Below are 22,850 nucleotides of genomic sequence, written 5' to 3' on the forward strand. Positions count from 1 at the left end.
TACCACAGGGATATTAAAACTCATAACACCATGGGAAAAACAAAAACCACAGGGATATTAAAACTCATAACACCATGGGAAAAAACAAATACCACAGGGATATTAAAACTCATAACACCATGGGAAAAAACAAATACCACAGGGATATTAAAACTCATAACACCATGGGAAAAACAAATACCACAGAGGGATATTAAAACTCATAACACCATGGGAAAAACAAATACCACAGGGATATTAAAACTCATAACACCATGGGAAAAACAAATACAACAGAGGGATATTAAAACTCATAACACCATGGGAAAACACAAATACCACAGGGATATTAAAACTCATAACACCATGGGAAAAAACAAATACCACAGAGGGATATTAAAACTCATAACACCATGGGAAAAACAAATACCACAGAGGGATATTAAAACTCATAACACCATGGGAAAATCAAATACCACAGAGGGATATTAAAACTCATAACACCATGGGAAAACACAAATACCACAGGGATATTAAAACTCATAACACCATGGGAAAAAACAAATACCACAGAGGGATATTAAAACTCATAACACCATGGGAAAAAACAAATACCACAGGGATATTAAAATTCATAACACCATGGGAAAAAAACAAATACCACAGGGATATTAAAACTCATAACACCATGGGAAAAAACAAATACCACAGGAATATTAAAACTCATAACACCATGGGAAAAAATTAAAAACAACGAAAAGACAAACAACAGTCTACAAAACACAACATAGAAAACAAGACTGTGAAACACTAACCCAACTTAAACCGAGGGTGACCCCAGGTGCTCCGGAAAGAATAAGCAGATCCTGCTCCACACCAAGGTCCCTCCAATATATTTTACTGTAGTATATTACAATATTTGATAATAGTTCGATTATTGTTTCATATGGTATCCACTGAAATCGATCCCAAAATTGAAAATTGATCTCATGTTGAAAAAATATTTAGGTATTGATAATATAACTATTTTAAAGCATATAGATACATTTATACATATACTTGACAGTCATCGACCAACAGAGAATGGATGTTTGTTTTGTCAATATCATATTACAATGAATGAAAAAGTTTATTTACTACGAGGTATAATATACTTTAGAACCAGTCTGTAGAGCTTCAGTCAACATATAAACTAGCTTGGTTGCCATTATAACACTTTCGCCTGTTACTGTACATTCTTCTTCACCTTTAAAACAATAACATCATTGATTTATATATTTCATTACATAAGATATTTCATACAATGAACTTTTCTGCTTTTTAATATTTTACCTACTTTGTGTTTTGATTTCTAGATTTGAGGAACGTTCTTGTATGTTATAACACAAATCTTTTTCTATTATTTTGTCATTTTCTCCATGTCCTATCATGTTCTTCTATGTATTGTAAATGTCACTTTTATTTTTTTTTTAGATAAAAAGTAAGATACCGAAGAAACGAAAAACGTGGACAGAAGGAAAAAAAAAACAACAAAAAAGACAAACATAACACATAACACTAAAGATAAAGGAACATTAACAAAAAACCAGGTGTGAATTGAAGTGCTTTGGAAGGGCTCCTGTTCCACTACTAGCACCCGTCATGTTGTTCATGGAAAGTTATAAAATCAGCAAACCTCTATCGAAAGGAATAGGGATAGAATGTTGTATCAATTCAAAGATAATTCGCCAGATTCAGATAATGCTAGGATGTTACTACAAAGAAATAGATAGTTTACAATGATCATTGGAATCCTCTCTGTGATGAAAAGTACAGTTTTGAATTCTTAAGGTTGATAAAAAGTACAATCACAAAAATACTGAACTCCGAGGAAAATAAATTAATGTAATGTGCTTTTATGTTTAGAATGAGAAATACTTTTTGTAAAGGGCAGAAAATCAATTGTTTTATGGTACTGCACAAGTAAAGGGCGTAAATTGAATTGTATGTATTTTAACAGATCATTGAATTTTATTAGTTTAAACATTCTATTCACACTGTACCTGGAGTAAGTTGAGTCACGCACGGTTTTGATTTATAAAATAAAGGTTAATAATTTTGAAAGAGGTTTTTCCTGCATCATGGACAGACCAAACATAAAACGATGGTTGTACGGATACTTATGTCATTTGAACATTAAGTTAGGTATATGAATAGTCAGTGCCTCATCGTTCGTTGAAAGACCACGAAACAGGAATACATTTCCACGTAAGGAAGTATCGTGTGTGTATATGTTGGGTTTGATGTGAATTGTCAAAAGACATGCAGCACTTTTATTATCCTTTACATTATAATAAAATGAAAATCATAACCGTAAGAGAATAGCTAAAACTGTAAAAACCCTAGGGATTGGGAACCTTTTTATGTACAGATATAACATCCATAACAATACGTATAAAATAACATTTCTATATGAGGTAAACATTCATCAAGGATACCAGGCTTATAATTCAATCGATGAGTTTTTATAATCTAGTAAGTCTGACGCGCGTTTCGTCTACAAAAGGATAATCAGTGGCGCTCGTCTCAACAGTTATAAGGCCAAATAAAGAACGAAGCAGACGAGGATTGAGGATCCCGACATATCAGTTGAAAGTTTCAATATTATCTTATTGCAATACTGGAGTACTGACTACAGTGCTGGCGATATCATTAGGGACGAAACGAAACGAAACGAAACGGCTATCATTAGTGGCATCGACCATGTGTTTATAAATCTTATCAAAGATAACAGGCTTATAGCTGAGTACCCCAAACAGGCATGTCGTCTTCGCAAGACCCACCTGTGGCGTAAAAAATTAGTATTCACAAATCCTGTGTAACATACGTTTACCTTTAACAACGTTGATAAAATGAGACATTTCTGCAGCAAAAGAATCTAAATATCTGTCTAGAAATCCATCCACTAAATAGTATGGAGGCAAGTGCGTGCCTTTATCGTCAGTGATTTCTAACTGTGACTCTCGTATGTTTGTTACATCAGCCACCTGTTTTGTTCCTAAAATCTATAAAGAAATGAGAAATTCCAGAAATGACTTATATCCAAAGGAAAAACGTTAGCAATAAGACATAAATAGTACCATTTCAATACACCAGATGCGCATTTCGACAATTAATTGATGCTTAGGCCAAAAAATTTGAATAGCAAAGAATAAGAAAATAAAATTTTATAAAAAATATTAAAATTCAGCACTCCTTACCTGCATATCCAAATTCAAAACAATTATCCATAAAAGAACAAAAGAAAAGAAAAAGCAGAAATCAGAATTATAGGAACAATGAACAATTAAACACGTAAACAACCAGTTCAAAGCATACACAATAAATTGTTCATAAAATTAATATTGTAGCCAAAGTTGTTTTGTTACAAATTAAATTCCAATGCTTTCGATAATTAAAAATGTGTGCAAGTGTTGTAAAAGCATTTTTTGTGCGTTTTATTAACCCTCAAAATGACAGATACATACTTTCACAGACTGTTGATAACCTCCACATGTCACCCGGTTAAGGTCTAAATGTACTAATGTACCATTTTTGAATTTGATCAATCCCATGGCCGTGTCATATTCCCCGTACGACTGAAATCCCTCCGACATCACTGAAGTATGTGAACCGATAGCTGTACAGAATTCTGGTTCGTCCCCTATTATCCATGCTATGTAATCAATGTCATGTATTCCCATATCTAGAAATATTCCTCCTTTATAAAAAACAAAAAACCAAATACAAAATCAAAAAAAAGCTAACGATACAACTGGAAACAAACCAAAAACAAATGAGACGAACCAACAAAACAACACATTTACAACTAAATCTAAAAGATGATGCTACAAAGAGTCGAAGCGGAAGATACCAAGGAGCATATCTAATAACTATTAACTGAATAATTACGTAACATGGTAACTTAATGTTTTCATTTAATTTGTATTATTTCAAAACGGCATCCAAACTAATTTCTTTTCCAATTCACATAGTTCTAAACAAAATTGTTTGTTTTTTGTTTTTTTTTTTTGTGGTTGAAGGAGTGAGCTCTTTTGAGTGTGCTTTGTTTTGTTGTTGTAGTTGTTATTTTCGCTCGTTTATATTATATTGATTTGTTTTAGTCTTTTTAGGGAGGGTTATAATTGTACCGAGTTGTAAAATAGCACTTTTAGTTTTAAACAATTGTTGCTCAAATTTATTCAATAAATATTAAGGAGACAAATGTGACTGGCTGTAAAATAGACAATAAATGAAACAAAAGTAATTTTGAGACGTCATTTTAGACCCATTCTAATCTTTTGACCTCCAAAACGTTGTGCTCTGATTATTTCTGAGTAATTTTTATCCAGAAAGCGTTTCTAACACTGTATCATGTTAAGAAATTGATATACCTCTAGGTCAATACCACACGTATATGATGCTTAGGCATCACAAATTCCATTTTTAAATAGTCAATGGTTTGATCTATTTCATTTATTAATGCTAAATTGAAGATGATAAATTTTGCAACACAAACCAGTTTGAACTTCTTCCTAAGTATTTAAAACAGTTTTGACTTTCAAACTGGTGATTAGTAAGCGTAAAAGGTCTTCAATGACAATAACTTTCTTTTTTAAGACATCAACTACAAAATTAGGGGAAATTCAAATAAAAAAACAAGCAAAAATAACGAGTGATTAGGTAATCAATATTTTTTTTTACAAAAAACAACATAATATAATAGGGAGCAATGAAAATAATGAACAGTCTTTTCGTTAGTTTTTACTGTTACTAAAGACTTAAAATTTCATTACCTTTGTTGTGAGCAAAATATTCCAAATTAGTTTGATTATCTCTGCTTTCCATCTTGACGGTACGAATTTTACCGAAAGCTCCATTTTTGACCAGGAGGCGAACATGGGAAAACTGTTTATCGAAGCGTCTACATAAATAAATATACACGGAATAGTTAACAGTGTGAGGCAGTAATTATCTGTTTTCCTTATCGTTTTGCATTTTCAGCTTTGAATGACGTTGCATAAACAAAACACACTTAAAAGTTTCGTTTTGGCCATTTTTGTTCAACTGACTACACATGTGAATGCACTAAAATGTCATTTAATATACTTTTACATTTCCAATTTCCGCGCGTTTTTTCTAAAGTCTTCAGCTTTTAATGACGTTGCATAAAAAAAAAACACAATTAGATTTTTCGTTTTGGCCATTTTTGTTCAACTGACTACACATGTGCATGCACTAAAATGTCAGTTAACCCCGTGATGCCTGTTATAAGTCAGTAATTTTGCTATTAATATCTCTACTAGGACATTTGCTTTTCGCTCTGTATATCCCTTATTCGTTATTGACACAGATGGACGACTTCAAATTAGATTCTATGTCAAACGTGATGATTTCTATTTTCCAATTGTTAACTTTCCATTTCTCAGCAGTAACATTCCTTCTGCTCCATCGTATATCATTTACAGTCTTAATTAATATGTTACGCACGTCCATGTTAACAATTACGGACTTCATAAACAGGGATATGCTCTTTACAAAAAAATACAGCTCTACAAGAGTGAGGAGGAAGACCGACTGAAATCGACACTTCATAAGTTTTACGGTCACCATCCAGAATTGGTTGACTGAAACGATGTGTCGTTGTTTCAGCTTACTAGTGTTGTATTTTCGCTGTCTTTAATCTTCAAATATTAATTTAGTCGTCTGATCTGTACTTTTACCGATGGTGTCCTATTCCCGACTGTAACATTTTAACTAAATGTGAATTCGCATGGCTGGTGATGCATGCATAGCAGAGGAGGCATACCCTGTCGATGCACCTCAATGCACCGGAAGTATGATAGTATGAGTGGGGCATGGTGTCCTATTGACACATATTCCTAATCCTTGTACTTTGTTTATTAAGACTTGGGTTTTTATGCGTGTCATTGTTCACATATATTTGAGAGCTACTCAGGAATCTAGTCGATGTAAAGTTTTCCGTATGATATGGACGCATGGTTTTCAATTCTTATTTTCACCCAATAAATTGAAGAAATCAAATAATGCAATAAACAATAATAAGAAAAGGACTTCAAAACAAACTTGATACCGGTATTTCATTTCTTTGCACACCCATTATCTAATAATGACATTTTTTGCAGGAAAACATTGTATGGACATAAAACATGCAACTATAAAAGAAACTCAATAGTAAAACAATCATTAATATTCGTTATTATGTTTTTTAAACATTATTCACCATACGATGAAAGTCTTTGCATTGACGCTGTTAAACTTTTAATATGTACCCTATTAGTGTACACAACACATGTTTGCGTTGACATTTACCTGTTTAATGCGCTCATCCAAATGCAAGACGTCAAAGTCACTTGCCTGTTTAATGCGCACATTAATGATTGTATTGCATCTTATCTGTTTAATATGCACCTTAAATGATTGTGCAGCATCGTATGTGTTTAATAGATATAGGAAGATGTGGTATGAGTGCCAATGAGACAACTCTCCATCCAAGTTACAATTTATAAAAGTAAACCATTATAGGTCAAGGTACGGCCTTCAACACGGTGCATTGGCTCACACCGAACAGCAAGCTATAAAGGGCCCCAAAAAATTACTAGTGTAAAACCATTCAAACGGAAAAAACAACGGTCTAATCTATATAAAAACGAGAAACGAGAAACACGTATGAACTACATAAACAGACGACAACTACTGTAATCAGATTCCTGACTTAGGACAGGTGCAAACATTTGCAGCGGGATTAAACGTTTTAATGGTACCAAACCTTCTCCCTTTTCTGAAACAATAGTATAACATCACAACATAGAAAAACACACTATAAAATATCAATTGGAAGGTTTAACTCAATCAAAAAACGTAAATTAACACACAATGAACGAATAAATTTGACCTGTGACACCTGAATGCAAATACACAGTTAATAAAAAATTACAAGGGATAAATAATTAAAGTCAAAAGTAAATAAACAGGTTTCAACAAAGTTAAAGTATGATATCACTGTGAAAAGTCAAATATTTTTTTAGGAAATCATCACTTTTGAAGAAAACAACATTAAATGATTGTGTTGCCTTGTACCTGTTTAATGCCCACCTTAAATGATTGTGTTGCATCTTACCTGTTTAATGCGCACATTAAATGCTTTCCTTGTCGTTTGGCTTCTTCATAGCACTCTTTTACATCTTCAACAGTAATGCATAATGGTTTCTCACAGAAGACATGTTTACCTACCAACAATACATTACTATTATCATCATTATTGCACGAAAAAGTGTTACAAAAAGAAATGATAAGGGTTTTCATTCATATTTAATACCACACTGTAGTAAATCCGAAGTAAGTTCATTGACAGAGGTTGAGTAGTAAGTCAACTTACAAACAGACAAACCGAAGTCATTTCAGAAGCAAGCTATATTGTGGCAAGAACAGAACACACACATTAATTATGTCAGATAGATAAACAATTGACTACAACTGCTCAACTTTGAAAACTACTTTTACTAAATTTCTTTACATATTAAGTTCATGTTATGACGACAATTCATGATAAAAGATGCAAAGCGTCAAGGGTTCAGAAGACAAGGTACGCTTTGGGGCCACATTGGCCCTAAAATCAAATATATTTCAAAAGAGAGGCGAAAGATACCAAAGGGATATTCAAACTTTTAAGTCGAAAACAAACTGATAACGACAAGGCAAAAAAAAAAACGAAAAACGACAAAAAGACAAACAACAGTACACAATAGTTATCAAAGGTACAAGGATTACAATTTAATACGCCAGACGCGCGTTTCGTCTACATAGTAAGACAAAACACAACTGAATACTGAACAACATGAACCCCACAAAAACCCGGGGATGATGTTGATGATACGTCTAATTAGGTAGGTCACATTCGAAAAGAGAAAGGAATTGTGATTACGACAATTGGAACATATCTGTCGTCATCTGTGAAACAGATATTTCATAACGGTCAAAATATCTCGAATTTTCAAAATTAAATGTTGAATGTATGAACTTTGAGGTTGCAATTCTGTAAATATAGACAATACAATTTGCCATAGGAACTCCCTTTGCGGCTAAAACTGTGCCACTTTTACTAGGAAGTTTCGTGAAAAATTATATCCCAGAACGGAAAGTTGATATACACTACTATTTTATTCAAAGGTCAAAATATAGGGCTGTGCAGCATATTTTCAACATTTATATGCCCTGAACTTTTAAGAGTTTAAACTTACACTAAAATTCTATACTCCCCCTACCTTCACTTTTGGACCTCCTAAGAATTAAATTTTAGGCGCTGCCATTTTTTTCTATACTGGTAACATTCTCAAGTTATGTCTCTATAAGATGAAACACAGAGATCATATCTGGGAACCAGTACGTTAACAAAAAAAATTAAACTAATATTATAAACCACATTCAATTAAAAATATAATCGATCATAAATTTCTATACCTATAATGGTTAACTTTTATAAATTTTGACTTGGATGAAGAGTTGTCTCATTGGCACTCATACCACATCTTCTTATATCTACTTACCTGCTTTTAATGATTTCATTATAAACTCTTTATGAAGCCCAGTTGGTACACATATTACTACCATTTCAACTCTGAAAGAACGATCATATATTGTTATGAAATACACAGGAGTGTCAGGCCCTATGATGCATACTTATGATGAAATCATATACATTGTAACGTTTCATTCAATTACAGGTGTATTGTTGATAAATAGCCACTTGTTAGGACACATAAATAAGGATTCACGTATGCACACAAAAAAAACGGTTTTAAAAAACTGTTTAATATAAGCAGACACTTATAATCTCTGCACACGTTTCAGCCTCGAGGCAAATACAACTTCGCGCGAACATTAGTGTTTTCGGGCACCAAATGCAAGTATTTCATTACTATTAAAAGCATATCTTCATGAAATGGGACGGAATCGGAAACACATGAATACGTTTTAATCTATTTCGTACTGTGTCACCACAGCACTACAATTTAATTTTTTGAGGAAGAACAACTGAAATTGACACTACACATGTTTCCGGTTACCATCACTATTTGGTTGATCAATACGACGTGTCGGTGTCTTTATTCCCGAGCAATATCTTTTCGCGATCTTAAATTTTTAGATACCAGTATAATCTGATCTGTAATTTTCTGGATTGTGACATTTTGACTAAGTGTGAATTCGAATGGCGGATGATGGTTTATTAGCAATAACCTAATCAAAGATACCAGGATTGAAATTTTGTACGCCAGACGCGCGTTTCGTTTCAAAAGACCCACCAGTGACGCTCGAATCAGAAAAGTTAAAAAAGTCGAATAAAGTATGAAGCAAGAGACGCTTACCCTGTCGACACTTCTGGTATCGCTCCTTTTAGAGTTCATGATCGAAAATATTTCATGGGCTAGGTTGGGGTGATTAATGAATATGCTGCAGCTATATCGTAAGATAGATGTTAAAATATCTTCTTTATGTATTACCGTTTAGTCTTTTTCATATATTGTTGTATATGTATTGACCTAATTGATTAACGTGTTGTTTTCATTTTTTTTACAGCACTGGGTCGATACCTCTGCTAATGGACTACCAGTCCCCGAGGGTATCATTAGCTCATAAGTCAATACTTCGGTACTGACATAATTAATAATAAACTTTTCTAAAATTGTCCGTTTACAAATTTTTAAATTATGAAGAAACTAAGGTTTTAACTCCCTCAGGTAAAGTTGATAGATTTGGCTATTTTTTGGGGATCCTTTTTGGTTATATAGCTATTCAATTGTTTCGGTTCTTATACATCCTTGGCTTTCAAATATTATGCTTTGAGCGTTCCGGATGAAGGTAAATCAAGAAAAGCGCTTTGGACGCATTAAATTTATAACTTGTTGTTTTCATTTTTTTTATTGTTGTCCTTCGTATCTTCCATCATGTTATTTTTACACATGTTTAAATTTATGTCTACAGTTAATACCAGCCATCCTTAAATAGAATGACACAACTGCTCAAATTAAGCTTGTTTTTTTTCTCTTCAGCCAATAAACTCATAAAGTGAATATAACGAATCATGTTTTGTTGAAAAGTATACAAAATTACAAAAATATCTATAAAGTTAAATCTTTAAGTTATTAAAAATATATTCAATGCAATACGATGGATCATACACATGGGGGAAATATTTTCAACGATTACCTTTCGTCCGCCATCACAGTTTCAAATTGATCCGGGGTTGTTATATTTGAATCAACAAGATCATAAAAGTTGGCTAATTCCTTCAGATTTCCATGAACAGCAGCAGTGTCCACCATCCAATGAATCTGAATACAATGACTGTTTACCATATTTTTTAAATGAACCTGTCCAATACGACCAACACCAATGATAGCAGCACCAATGCGGTTCATCTTTTTTTTTAACTATAAACAGATGTTAACATTATTGTTATAGTTCAACATTACTATTGACAAATTGACTTGATGTGAATTATCTATATTTAAAAAAGGTAAAGTTGTAACAAGTATCAATTTCTATCTGGTTGTGTACAAGTTTCTGAGAATATACTTTCCAATACAGAAGTATCATTTGGATTTTATATTTCCGAAAATGGTATATTTTTAGGCAGGAAATTCGGAAACTCAAAAGGCGTTAGGATCATATGCCTACTAAGTATATGCATCGTTATGGATGACAATTTTACAATCCAATGAAGAAATATATCGTAAGGTTTACACACATTAAGAGTTTTGTATAAAAAAAATCATAAATCATGACTTTATATTTTGAAATAAAGATGAACTTCATGGATATAACATTTAAAGGCTACTATTCATTGCATACTGCGTGCATTATTGACTAACGAAAGCCACTGGACACAATGCAGTAGGTGTTGCTGTTGATGTTTCATCGCCTATGGGTTATAATCACGTCGAAGGAACGATGTAAGTTTTTCAAAATGCTGTTTAAACATTTTTTACCGAAAGCGAAAAATATACATAGAACAAGATGGACAACGTTCCAAAAGCGTGTGATAATAAATGAAACTATATTTAAAAAATACTCACGTTATGAATAATCAATATGGATTTGTAGATCAAGTGTCTAATGCGATAAATATAAAAATGCACAAAATCTTACTTTTCAAGACGACAACAATAAGATTGTATTAAAGGTATCAAATGTAGAACAGTTTATCTACCTGTATATAAACAACCTCTGACCTTGTTACATGTATAAATTTGTAATTTCGGACGCTAAAAATAATCTTTCACAGACAGATTGATAGATTATGACATAGCTTTTCTACCTTTATCTTGTCAAGAACATTGGTAAATCAAACAGGTGCGTCAAATTGTACTTCTATCAGATTTTGTATAAAATGGGGTACTTCCATTAAATTAATACGATATCAAATTTGACCTAATAAGACCATGGATACATAAGACGTCTAGTGATTGTGTCATCATTCACTTATTAATAATATTAAGAAGAAGAAGAAGAAGAAGAAGAAGAAGAAGAAGAAGAAGAAGAAGCAATAAGTCTTTTAATTGGTGACTTTCAACAAGTGTGATTTTTGAAACCTTTCTGGAAAATTTTAAACGACAGTGAAAGAACCATAACTCTTCTTAATATCTAATGTCTCAAGGTATTTGTTGAAACTGATGGTACTCCGAGTCCAATAAATGGGAAGAAAAGTCTCCAAAGTTATTATACTATACATTAGTTTTAAATGGAGGATGCACAATAAAGCATAACATATTTTGAATTTAGTACACGTGAATGTAGATATGTTTCATGTCTACCTGCGGCAAAGTTTACCTCAGATGAATTTTGCTATTCTGTTTAGGTCCTTTGTGGTCATGAACTCATTGTCGGTACTTCGCTACTGTCATGATTTATAACATTTACTTATTCATAAAATTCCCATAAAATTTAGAAATGATTAAGAAACCAAGGCTCCTAATTCCTTTGGTAAAGCTAACTTTAGATGAATTTGGTTGTTCTGTTAATGTTCCTTTTGTTATAGACTCATAATAGATATAAGACCCCAGAATGCCAGACGCGCGTTTTGTCTACAAAAGATTCATCATTTATGCTCGAATCAAAAGAGTTTAAAGGCAAGATAAAGTACTAAATTGAAAAGCATTGATACCCCAAAATTTCGAAAGGTTTTGCCTAAAACATCAAATTTAATCTATTCCTAGGGTAGAAATCCTTAGTATAGGATAAATAAAGGCAACAGTAGTATACCGCTGTTCGAAAATCATAAATCGATAGAGATAAAAACAAATCCGGGTTACAAACTAAAACTGAGGGAAACGCATCAAATATAAGAGGAGAACAACGACACAACAAAAACACAACATTAAAATGTAACACACAGAAACAGTTAATTTACAGCCCGTAAAGTTGCGCCGGTTTTAGTGTTCCTGTTGAATGTTATCCAGAAAAACGCTTCGAACTCACGGAATAACTAAATAGTGTATTTCATTTACTAACACTGGGTCGACACTGCAGCTGTTGGACTGTTAGTCCCATGAGAATCATGAGCTCAGTTATTAGTACTTAGTGTCTTTTTTGTTGTGGGAATGTATACGTACCCTGCCACGTCCACTCTGTGTTTTTGTTAGATATATTTCTATTTGTTGTATCCATCTGATGAGTTAAGCCTTTTTCAACTGATTTTTATAATTTGTTCTTATGTTGTACTGTTACACCACTGCCCCAAGTTAGGGGAGGGTTGGCACCTTCAAACTAGTCCAACCCCGCCACATTCTATATGTGCATGTCCCAAGTCAGGAGCCTGTAATTGAGTGGTTGTCGTTTATTGCTGTTTCTCATACAAGTATTTGTTTTTCGTTTATTGTTTTGTATAGTTTGTTCTTATATTGTGCTCTTGCACCACTGTCCCAGGTTAGGAGGAGGGCTGGCGCCTTCAAACTAGTTTAACCCCGCCACATTCTGTATGTGCCTGTCCCAAGTCAGGAGCCTGTAATTCAGTGGTTGTCGTTTATTGCTGTGTATCATATTTGTTTTTTCGTTCATTATTTTGTACTTAAATTCGGCCGTTAGTTTTCTCGTTTGAATTGTTTAACATTGTCACTTCGGGGCCTTTAATAGCTGACTATACGGTATGAGTTTTGCTCATTGTTAAAGGCCGTACGGTGACCTATAGTTGTTAATTTCTGTGTCATTTAGTCTCTTTTGGAGATTTGTCTCATTGGCAACCATACCACAGCTTCTTATTTTTATATTAAGTACTGACATTATTACAACATATTAAGGTCCTTTTTGTTTATATAGCTCCTAACGTTGCCACGTTTGTGTATGTTTATAATGTTTACGTTTGAGAGTTCCTGATGAAGGTTAATCTAGAGAAATAATTTAAATACTAAACAGTATATGCTCACCGTATAAACAACAAAACCACGTGCTTCTGATAGTTCATAAATGCATTTTAACTTTATTGCACTAAGATCGTAACTCCGAGAGACACAGTTTACTTATAACTGTATTTGGTGTTCCTCTTGTTCTGTCAAACGTTATATGATTTAATAATAAGGCCATGATCGTACCCACTATAGATTATTTAATTCAAAAGGCTGTGTAGTCTGGACGGAATCTTCAAGACATTACTTCCTAACAAAACATTAAGGTTTCTTACTTCGAACCAAGCTATAAAAAATACAGTTGTCAATATTATACTATAATGTCAAAATCGGGAATATGAAACAATCGGTTAAATTACAGATCAGAATACAATGCCGGTATCTAAAGACCTGAGACCTCGAAAACATGTCGCTCGTGAGTTAAAACACCGACACATCGTATCGGTCAACAAATACGTGATGGTGACCGTAAAACTTATGCAGTGTCAATTTCAGTTGATCTTCCTCGTAATTCTGTTGGAGTAGTTTTTGTGTAAGGAGCACACCGGAAGTGTGATACACCAAACCAGGTACCTCATATCTGAGAAACAGGCAATATGCCCTCAATTTTTACATTTTTGTATTATTCAAAATTATCAGTCAAAAGGTGTTCTACAAGGATCACCAGTCCTTCAACTTTCATTTGATTCCTAAATAACCAAAATATATTCTACATAGTTTGATATTTACACCTATGCGTAGGAACTATTTTGTTTTAAATATGTAGTACGTTCCAGTATGTTCTTTTGGCCGGGCCAAAGTGGGTGGTGTTACATCTTACATACTCTACCCGAATTATTTGCCCTATACGTCCGTTATTTCCTGCAAAAAGTAAAGTAACAAAAATACTGAACTCCCAGGGAAAATTCAAAACGAAAATTCCTTAATCAAATGGCGAAATCAGAAGCTCAAACACATCAAACGAATGAAAACAACTGTCACAATCCTGACTTGATACAGGCATTTCCTTATGTAAAAAATGGTGGATTAAATCTGGTTTTATAGCCAGCTAAACCTCTCACCTGTATGACAGTCGCATAGAATTCCATTATATTCACAACAATATGTGAATAAAAAACAAACAGATATAATGAGTAAATATGTCAAAAATTGGGGTATAGCACAGTCAACATTGTGTTATAATCTTAATCACTATAAAATCAAATAAAATGGCGTATAGACATTCTATAGACAAAGTACATAAGCAAAAATGAAAGACAAGAATATAAAAATGAACAAAGCACAATAACACAATGGTGGGCCACGCCAGAAGTATTTTATCAAAAATGGACCTGACAGTCGAGTTAAAAATATACAAAGACAAATAGAAAGAACATTACAATTAAGTGCGATCAAGCTTAGCGAAAGGCCGTGCGACATAAGTCAAACAAACTTTATTAAATCAACTCGTAAAGGAACGATCGTTGTCATTGGTCAATTCAAACCTTCGACCTCAAATAAACTATCAAGCACCGCCCAAGCACACCTGCGAAAATAGAACACACGTACACACAAACGATCGAAAGTTGAATGGATTGATCACATACATGATTGTGTACTTGATTATCTCATGGCAATTCTAGCTTATATACATGTGCATGTAAAATTTATTTATATTATAATTTTGGGCAATAGTTCTAATAAGGTCCTTTGTTTAAAATTTTTTGAAATTGATAACAGAGACGCTTTAATAACAGGTTTCCAGGCGAAAAATTGAATCCAAGGCCACTGTGTCCTCTCAACCTCTGGACTAACCTCTTGCAACTTTTCTATCTGTTAAGTTACATCATTATGTGTTTGGATTGATACCGAATAAGGAAATATGAATAAAGTTGCTCGGATTATGTTGGATAAACGTAAATGAGACCGTAACTTCAAAAATAGCCAAATTACATAATAAAGATATCGACACGATTTTACATTAAATAGGGTTGTGAAATAAACTGTTCATTACTCATATTCTATCGTCAGTGTATCATAGCCTCTTCCTCGACCCTTAAACTAGGCTCACGTATACAAAACTTTTTTTTATAAATATGAAACTACATGGAAATAGAAAAATGGAATCCCAATGACTAGTTATAAATGACAACTTAAATTTACATCATTTCATGGCATAATCCAGTAACTTTTTAAAGCAGGGAAGCTTGGGGTTTTAGGGATTCGACTTGGGATAGTGTGATTTATTTTCTGATTCAGTTTACTTGATTTTGAACAAAAATCCCGAAATTCTAAGTAAATTCAGAGCAGGTAACCATGCTTTGTTTGGAGATGACAAAACATTGGCCGCAGTAATGTTTAATTCATGATCTGTTAGATCAGCAAGAATGTGTAATAAGATACATTGTGTAGAATTCTACTGACCAATGGTCATCCATCAAAAAGATTGTAATGCAGGGGTTCCCCAAAGGGGTTAGGAAAATGTAAATTTCCAAACAAATTAATGGTTTCCTTCGTCTGCATAAAAATAGCTATTAAAATAACTTGCCTTTATTTAATTCTTTTCACGTTCGTAGTAACATAGTACATTCCATTGTCGGTCACCTGTGTCAATTCACGTGCACACTACGATTGTTGTTGTAGTTGAATCTTTCGGCCAATGAAATGGGACGTTACATGTTGTTTGTTTGTGATATGCCAGAATGTTATCAATGAATTATCAAACGCTTAACTTGACTGCAGTTCGGTGTATATCACGTCATTAAGAAAATAAACAACGTCAGTACCTAGAATCTATACTTCAAGACCATCATGTATTATTTGTGAAGTTGATATTATATCATATAGTATATATGTTACAGTGAATTTGTATAATCAGGGATATTACATAATCCCTGAAATTTTCAGGGATTATGTAAAATAACTGGTTAGTTTAGGGATTATATATAATCACTGAAATTTTCAGGGATTATGTATAATCACTAGAAAAGACGTCAGGGATTATGCATAATAACTGAAATGAAGAAACAGTTTTGTGTATGAAGAAAATGAATGTAAGTTAAACTAAATAATTCATAATATCAAATCATAATAAAACTTCATTATAAACATCCTAAAATATTTCCATACACCAAATTTGTAGACCTAGCTATTGCATACAGTATAAGAAAAACAGATCATAACAAAAAAACTGAACTATAACCACTGAACCATGAAAATGAGGTCAAGGTCAGATGACACCTGCCAGTTGCAAATGTACACCTTACAATCCTTCCATACACCAAATATACTAGTCCTATTGCTTATAGTAACTAAGATATGGACTTGACCACCAAAACTTAACCTTGTTCACTGATCCATGAAATGAGGCCGAGGTCAGGTGAAAACTGTCTGACGGGCATGAATACCCTGCAAGGTACAATGTACGCACATACGAAATATAGTTATCCTATTACTCATAATAAGAGAGAAATTAACATTACAAAAAATATTTAACTTTTTTTCAAGTACTCACTGAACCATGAAAATGAGTTCAAGGACAATGGACATGTGACAGACAGAAACTTCGTAACATAAGGCATCTATATACAAAGTATGAAGCATCCAGGTTTTCTACCTTCTAAAATATAAAGCTTTTAAGAAGAAAGCTAACGCCGCTGCATCACTATCCCTATGTCGAGCTTTCTGCGACAAAAGTCGCAGGCTCGACAAAAATGATAACCTTAAAGTATAATGAAAATGTTAGGCATACTATTTTAAAATGTCACACAAAATTAAAATATTAAGCACTAAACATGTATATTAAAATGATAACCTCAATATATTTTACACAAAATACAAAAATGTTAAGCACAATATATTAAAACATTCATTAAATAAATTTGGATGGCAGAAACTTTTGCACATTTGCCCTGTTTTTCTACAGGCACATCTACCTGATTCGCATCTGTTTTACTACACTATCTACATTAAAAAAAAACCTTGTCTTTCTCATATCGAATCAGATTTTACGGCATGTCTAAGAGAAATAAAGTTTGTAATACAATCATCTGAAGGTACTCAAAAAAAGGGAATCAGCAGCCGTGAACTGATTGCTGATGCTAGCAGAATTCTGTTGCGTTATTTCTCTCAGAATTGAATTTCATGTTCTTTATCCCCTCTATGGACAACGCCCTCAATTCAACTCGAATCAACCACTGATTTGTTATAAAAACTAGTATACTTATGAGACGCAAATCATATAAATGGTACTTCTGTTTTTGTATATCTAGTTTTGACAACTTTTGCTTTTCACAAAATATATATTTATTTCGTCAAATATTGAAGACTATCTATTTTTAGATCCATGCCCACCAACCCCGTCCCCTCCTATAGTACTGCATAATGCTGTAAAGAGTGTAATATGTATGAAATATATAGGATAATAGCAGCCTTAAAACAATTTAAATATATACTTTGTTAGCAGATAGAATTAAGCAGGATTTTAGTCTTTTTTACTTGGTTCTTTTGTCATCAAAGTAAAAATACCATTTTTTGTTCCTTGTCCATAGCTTGCATTTTGTATTTTCCTCTGCCATACTTATTTGTTTGTGAAAATATTGTGGTTCAACATACAGTTAAATAAAATATCACTGGTAAAACCTTTCCCTTATTTTTTTTTCATTATTGATAATCCCTGAAATCATATTAGGGAATTTGTAAAATAATTAGTAAAATGTTCAGTGATTATGTAAAATCACTGGTCATCTTCAGGGATTATATATAATCACTAATGAGTTTAGTGATTCTACATAATCCCTGAAAAACCAGGGATTCTACATAATCCCTGATTATACAAATTCACTGTAACATATATACGGAATATTTATCAACAAGTTCTTGGTATCTTCCGATTAAATTTTTTAGATAAAAGACGAGACGTTCTTTGACATAACCCTGATTCATAAACTTTCTGCTTAGACAATGGTGACAATTATAAAGTCTGGGTAGCAGCTGCAAGCTCTTGCATACCGAATGAGTTGGGCAATGTATATCCCATATGCAGGTGAAGTTGGTATATTGCTGCTTAGGAGGGGGAAATTTATAATCTAAAAATCAAAATCGTCTCGTTTGTCATAGATTCTGGTACTGAGATGACCGCAAAGTTATCTAACATATATCTCGATGTGCCCCGTGGTTGACTAAATGTTTGTATTGTCTTTTGCACGCTTCCGTGTGATTATCCGGCTAAATTATGACAGCACATGCTTGATTTCTTTGCCAGATTTATTTTATTGATATAACTCCATGGCTTTGTTCTTCAATTCACAGTTGTGGCGTGGTCGTCACTGTGCAAATAATACCGCTAGCGGTACTAGGAGCCGTCTTAAACTTGCATTGACGTGAGAGCGTTTTTTGCTCCGGTTGAGGAACAGCCATACAAGCACTATTCCTTTGATTTTTGTGTTTTTAGCTGTGGACATGCTGATTTTGTATCATGGATGGATACCCCATATCCTCTCTTTTCTATTACATTCATGTTAATGAAATCCGTATAGTGTGACTATGCACGAGCGAAAATTATTACTGAGATATGTAAACGCCATATGATGGAGCAGAGGGTATGTTACTGCTGAGAGATGGGAAATTAACATTTGAAACGGTGTTTAATCATCACGTTTGTCACAGATTCTAGTTTGAAGTTGTCCATCTGTATCAATATCCAGGAAAAGGTATGGAGCAGACCTTCTACTTTCGGTAGTATCCTTTATCTTATGTTCATTTGGCGATATGAGATTTAATCATTTATTTAAGTATGGGTTACAGAACATCATCAATTATCAATATATCTGAAGGTTGCACGTTGTAACTACATCTGATTCACCAACTACGCCTCTTTTGGTTTGATACTTTATATTCATAAATATTTTGTTTTGTTAACCTACTGGTTCCCAGATATCAACTCAATGAGAAACAACTTGGAAATTTTATCAGTATAAAGGCAGTGTGAAAACTGTCAATTGAATTCCAAGCAAGACTCAAAGTGAAGGGAGGGGTAGTACGGACTCTTAGAAGCTAGAGGTATATAAATGTTAAAAAGATGCTGCACAACCCTATGTTTGACCTTTGCAAAAAATAGCAGTGCATGTAATCCTTCCATTCTAGTATATGATTTTTTACGAAACTTAGTAGTAAAAGTGGGTCAGTATATAATACATTTCTTGTATGGAGTATACATTTCTTAACTCATACGATACTCACGAGCTTGCAGCTGCTACTGATAAAGATAGGTAAAACGTCATCGGTGTCTGAGCAAAAAATGAATGAGCCAGGGTTTTGTCAAAGAACGTCTCGTCCTTTTTCTCAAAATGTTCATCGGAAAGTACCAAGACCCAATAGATAAATATTTAGTGTCTACAATGTTGTATTTCACAAATAATACAAGATAGTCTTGTGTTATATATTATAGGTGCTGGAAGCTGTGAATCTTTTTATTTTACTTTTAGTTTCCCCGTTATTTGACTACGTGCTATTATGTTCCTTTTAGTCGTATGACTTTTGACATGACTCAGTATTTATACATCCCGCCATCGGGTTTTTTAGTGTTTAACTTTGGGCATTCCTGGTGCAGGTGGCTGCTGACGTGCGATTCGGACAGAGTTTTCACACTGTTGTTTCTATTTTGTTTACCCTTGTTTTTAGATTTACTTAAATTTCACTTTATCAAGAAAGTGTATATACTATATACGGTATGTACTTTCACGACAAAATGTTTTTTTGTTGACGTCATTGTTAAATTTTAATTTACTATCTACTACACCTTTCTTGTTAGCGTCTTTATAAGATCAATTTGTTAGTTTGTTTGAATTTTTACGTCAGTAGTGTTGTTTGTCTGTGATGTATGTTTCCACAGAAGAAGAAGTATACTTAACAACACAATTATTTTCATTTACCTGTGTTTAATATGACGCAGGTTTCTTCAAACGTGATGATTTTCTAAAAATTGTTTGACATTTCACAGTGATATCATACTTTAACTTTGTTTAAACCTGTTTATTTACTTTTGACTTTAATTATTTATCCCTTGTAATTTTTTATTAACTGTGTATTTGCATTCAGGTGTCACAGGTCAAATTTATTCGTTCATTGTGTGTTAATTTACGTTTTTTGATTGAGTTAAGCCTTCCAATTGATATTTTATAGTGTGTTTTTCTATGTTGTGATGTTATATTATTGTTTCAGAAAAGGGAGAAGGTTTGGTACCATTAAAACGTTTAATCCCGCTGCAATTGCTTGCACCTGTCCTAAGTCAGGAATCTGATTACAGTAGTTGTCTTCTGTTTATGTAGTTCATACGTGTTTCTCGTTTCTCGTTTTTATATAGATTAGACCGTTGGTTTTTCCGTTTGAATGGTTTTAAACTAGTAATTTTTGGGGCCCTTTATAGCTTGCTGTTCGGTGTGAGCCAATGCACCGTGTTGAAGGCCGTACCTTAACCTATCATGGTTTACTTTTATAAATTGTAACTTGGATGGAGAGTTGTCTCATTGGCACTCATACCACATCTTCCTATATATATTTACACAGTTTTGTTTGCTGGATCCAAATTATTGTCACAGTAACCTATTATGTCTGTTTGGGTTGCTAAATATAACGGAACTATAAACAACTGTCATACATGTGGGAGGTTTAGCTAGCTATAAAACGAAAACATTTAACCCTACATTTTCTTTCTGTACCAAGTCAGGAATATGGCAGTTGTTTTTCACTTGTTCCGTTGGTAATAAAGTTTGATTGTGTCAGTTTTTATGGACTTCCTCTTTTTGAAAATACTTCGGAGTTCGTTATCTTTTTTATATTACTGAATTGATTATCCAATAAACTCATCATAGATACAAATTACACAAACAAGTATCCTTATAAACAACGTTATATTGCCGATCTACAAAAATGTTCTACAAAACCTCTTTTCATATTATTAATATCTAAGTAATCATTAATAAAAACATGGCTTCAAAATTAATGTCAAAGTATCTACTTTAGGGGATTCAGATGTGGATATGAAAAAAATCAAAAGATCTGTAAGAGTACGTACAATCGATCTCTCTTTCCTCATATAATAGTATAAACAAATCATTTTGACTAAACTTAAAAGTAGATTCATAAAAAAATAACCTTATTGTTGAAGGTCGTACGGTGACCTATAGTTGTTAATTTCTGTGTCATTTGGTCTATTGTGGAGCGTTGTCGCATTGGCAATCATACCACATCTTCTTTTTATATTATGTAGATATAAGTATCTTGTTTTAGAAAGGGATAAAAAAATGAAAATAACACACTATAAATTGTATGCGTCCTTTTCAGGATTCCCCTTTTCTAGGAACGCGCAAAGCCAAATATTTTAAAGTCGACGAAGTATATGTACCGAAACACTTTGAGAGATTTATGACCAAAATGAACCTAAGAATAATAGCCAAATCCATCTAAGGTCATCTTTGCATGAGGAAGTTGGAAGCTTAAATGATACTTGGTGAAACAATGTCTAAATGTAACAACAATTCTCTGACATTGACACAAATAAAGATGCCTGATTTTTCTATTGGCAATATATTTGTTTCGTTCAGAGGGTGTGTTTTCAACAGGCATTGCTATTGGAACCAAGAGCGCTTCTCCTCTTGTCGTCATGTTCCTTTATTCATACAAGGCTTACTCCATACAGGAGCTTCTCATACAAAAATGAAAAAAAAAGCTAGCAGTATCTTTGAACTTCATGTTCCCCCAATAAATAAAGGCAACAGTAGTATACCGCTGTTCAAAAGTCATAAATCGATTAAGAGAAAACAAATCCGGGTTTCAAACTAAAACCAAGAGAAACACAGCAACTATAAGAGGAAAACGATTGATATCCTCTCATGTAATTATTTACGTTTGGTGGTTATGTTGAACTTGAAGTAAAGGATACCACAGAAAACAGTTAAGTTGGCCTTTTCTTGACTTACATTTAGAATTTGACAATGAGGAATGGTGGAGAACTAACAGTTAAGACAAAAGAGAAGATTTTAGTTTTCCAATTATGAACTTTCAATTTAACGTAGCAGCATTTCAGCGGCGCCTCTGCCTATGGAGTATATATGTTTTTAGCGAAATTCATTATTCCTGACCATGCGTTATCTGTCATGATTTCCTTGTTAGAGGGTGCTGCAAAGATGAAAGCTACTGAACCAATGATTCATTTAGGTGACGTAAAGTCATCCCTTTGAAAGTTTCAATGACGCCATCATAATATGCTAGATCTTTATGGCTTATCTGCATCACAGATGATCATTGATATATCACTATAGTCGTAGCCACAATTTTGTCCTGTTTTCTCCAATTGTGTTACACCGCCTGTGACTTATCACCAAAATCACTTGAATGAAAGTGGCCCTTAAATAATTTTGCGCAATATGTATTGCAAGGTGTTAAATAGTAATT

At 33.3% G+C, this 22,850-nt stretch overlaps 1 protein-coding gene across 1 annotated transcript; it reads right to left on the minus strand.

The window, feature by feature from the left end:
* Window positions 1–1,005: 1,005 nt before the first annotated feature.
* Window positions 1,006–10,492, minus strand: LOC127731164 (myo-inositol 2-dehydrogenase-like). The gene is made up of 7 exons (XM_052240097.1): window positions 10,225–10,492; window positions 8,565–8,635; window positions 7,139–7,247; window positions 4,794–4,921; window positions 3,486–3,718; window positions 2,852–3,023; window positions 1,006–1,225 (listed from the first exon to the last, which is right to left on the minus strand). The coding sequence occupies exons 1-7, from the start codon at window positions 10,434–10,436 to the stop codon at window positions 1,116–1,118; spliced, it is 1,035 nt and encodes a 344-aa protein (XP_052096057.1). The 5' UTR covers window positions 10,437–10,492; the 3' UTR covers window positions 1,006–1,115.
* Between the last annotated feature and the right edge of the window lie 12,358 nt (window positions 10,493–22,850).

The sequence above is a fragment of the Mytilus californianus genome, unplaced genomic scaffold (genome assembly GCF_021869535.1).
Source record: "Mytilus californianus isolate M0D057914Y unplaced genomic scaffold, xbMytCali1.0.p SCAF_2, whole genome shotgun sequence".
Taxonomy (NCBI): Eukaryota; Metazoa; Mollusca; class Bivalvia; order Mytilida; family Mytilidae; genus Mytilus; species Mytilus californianus.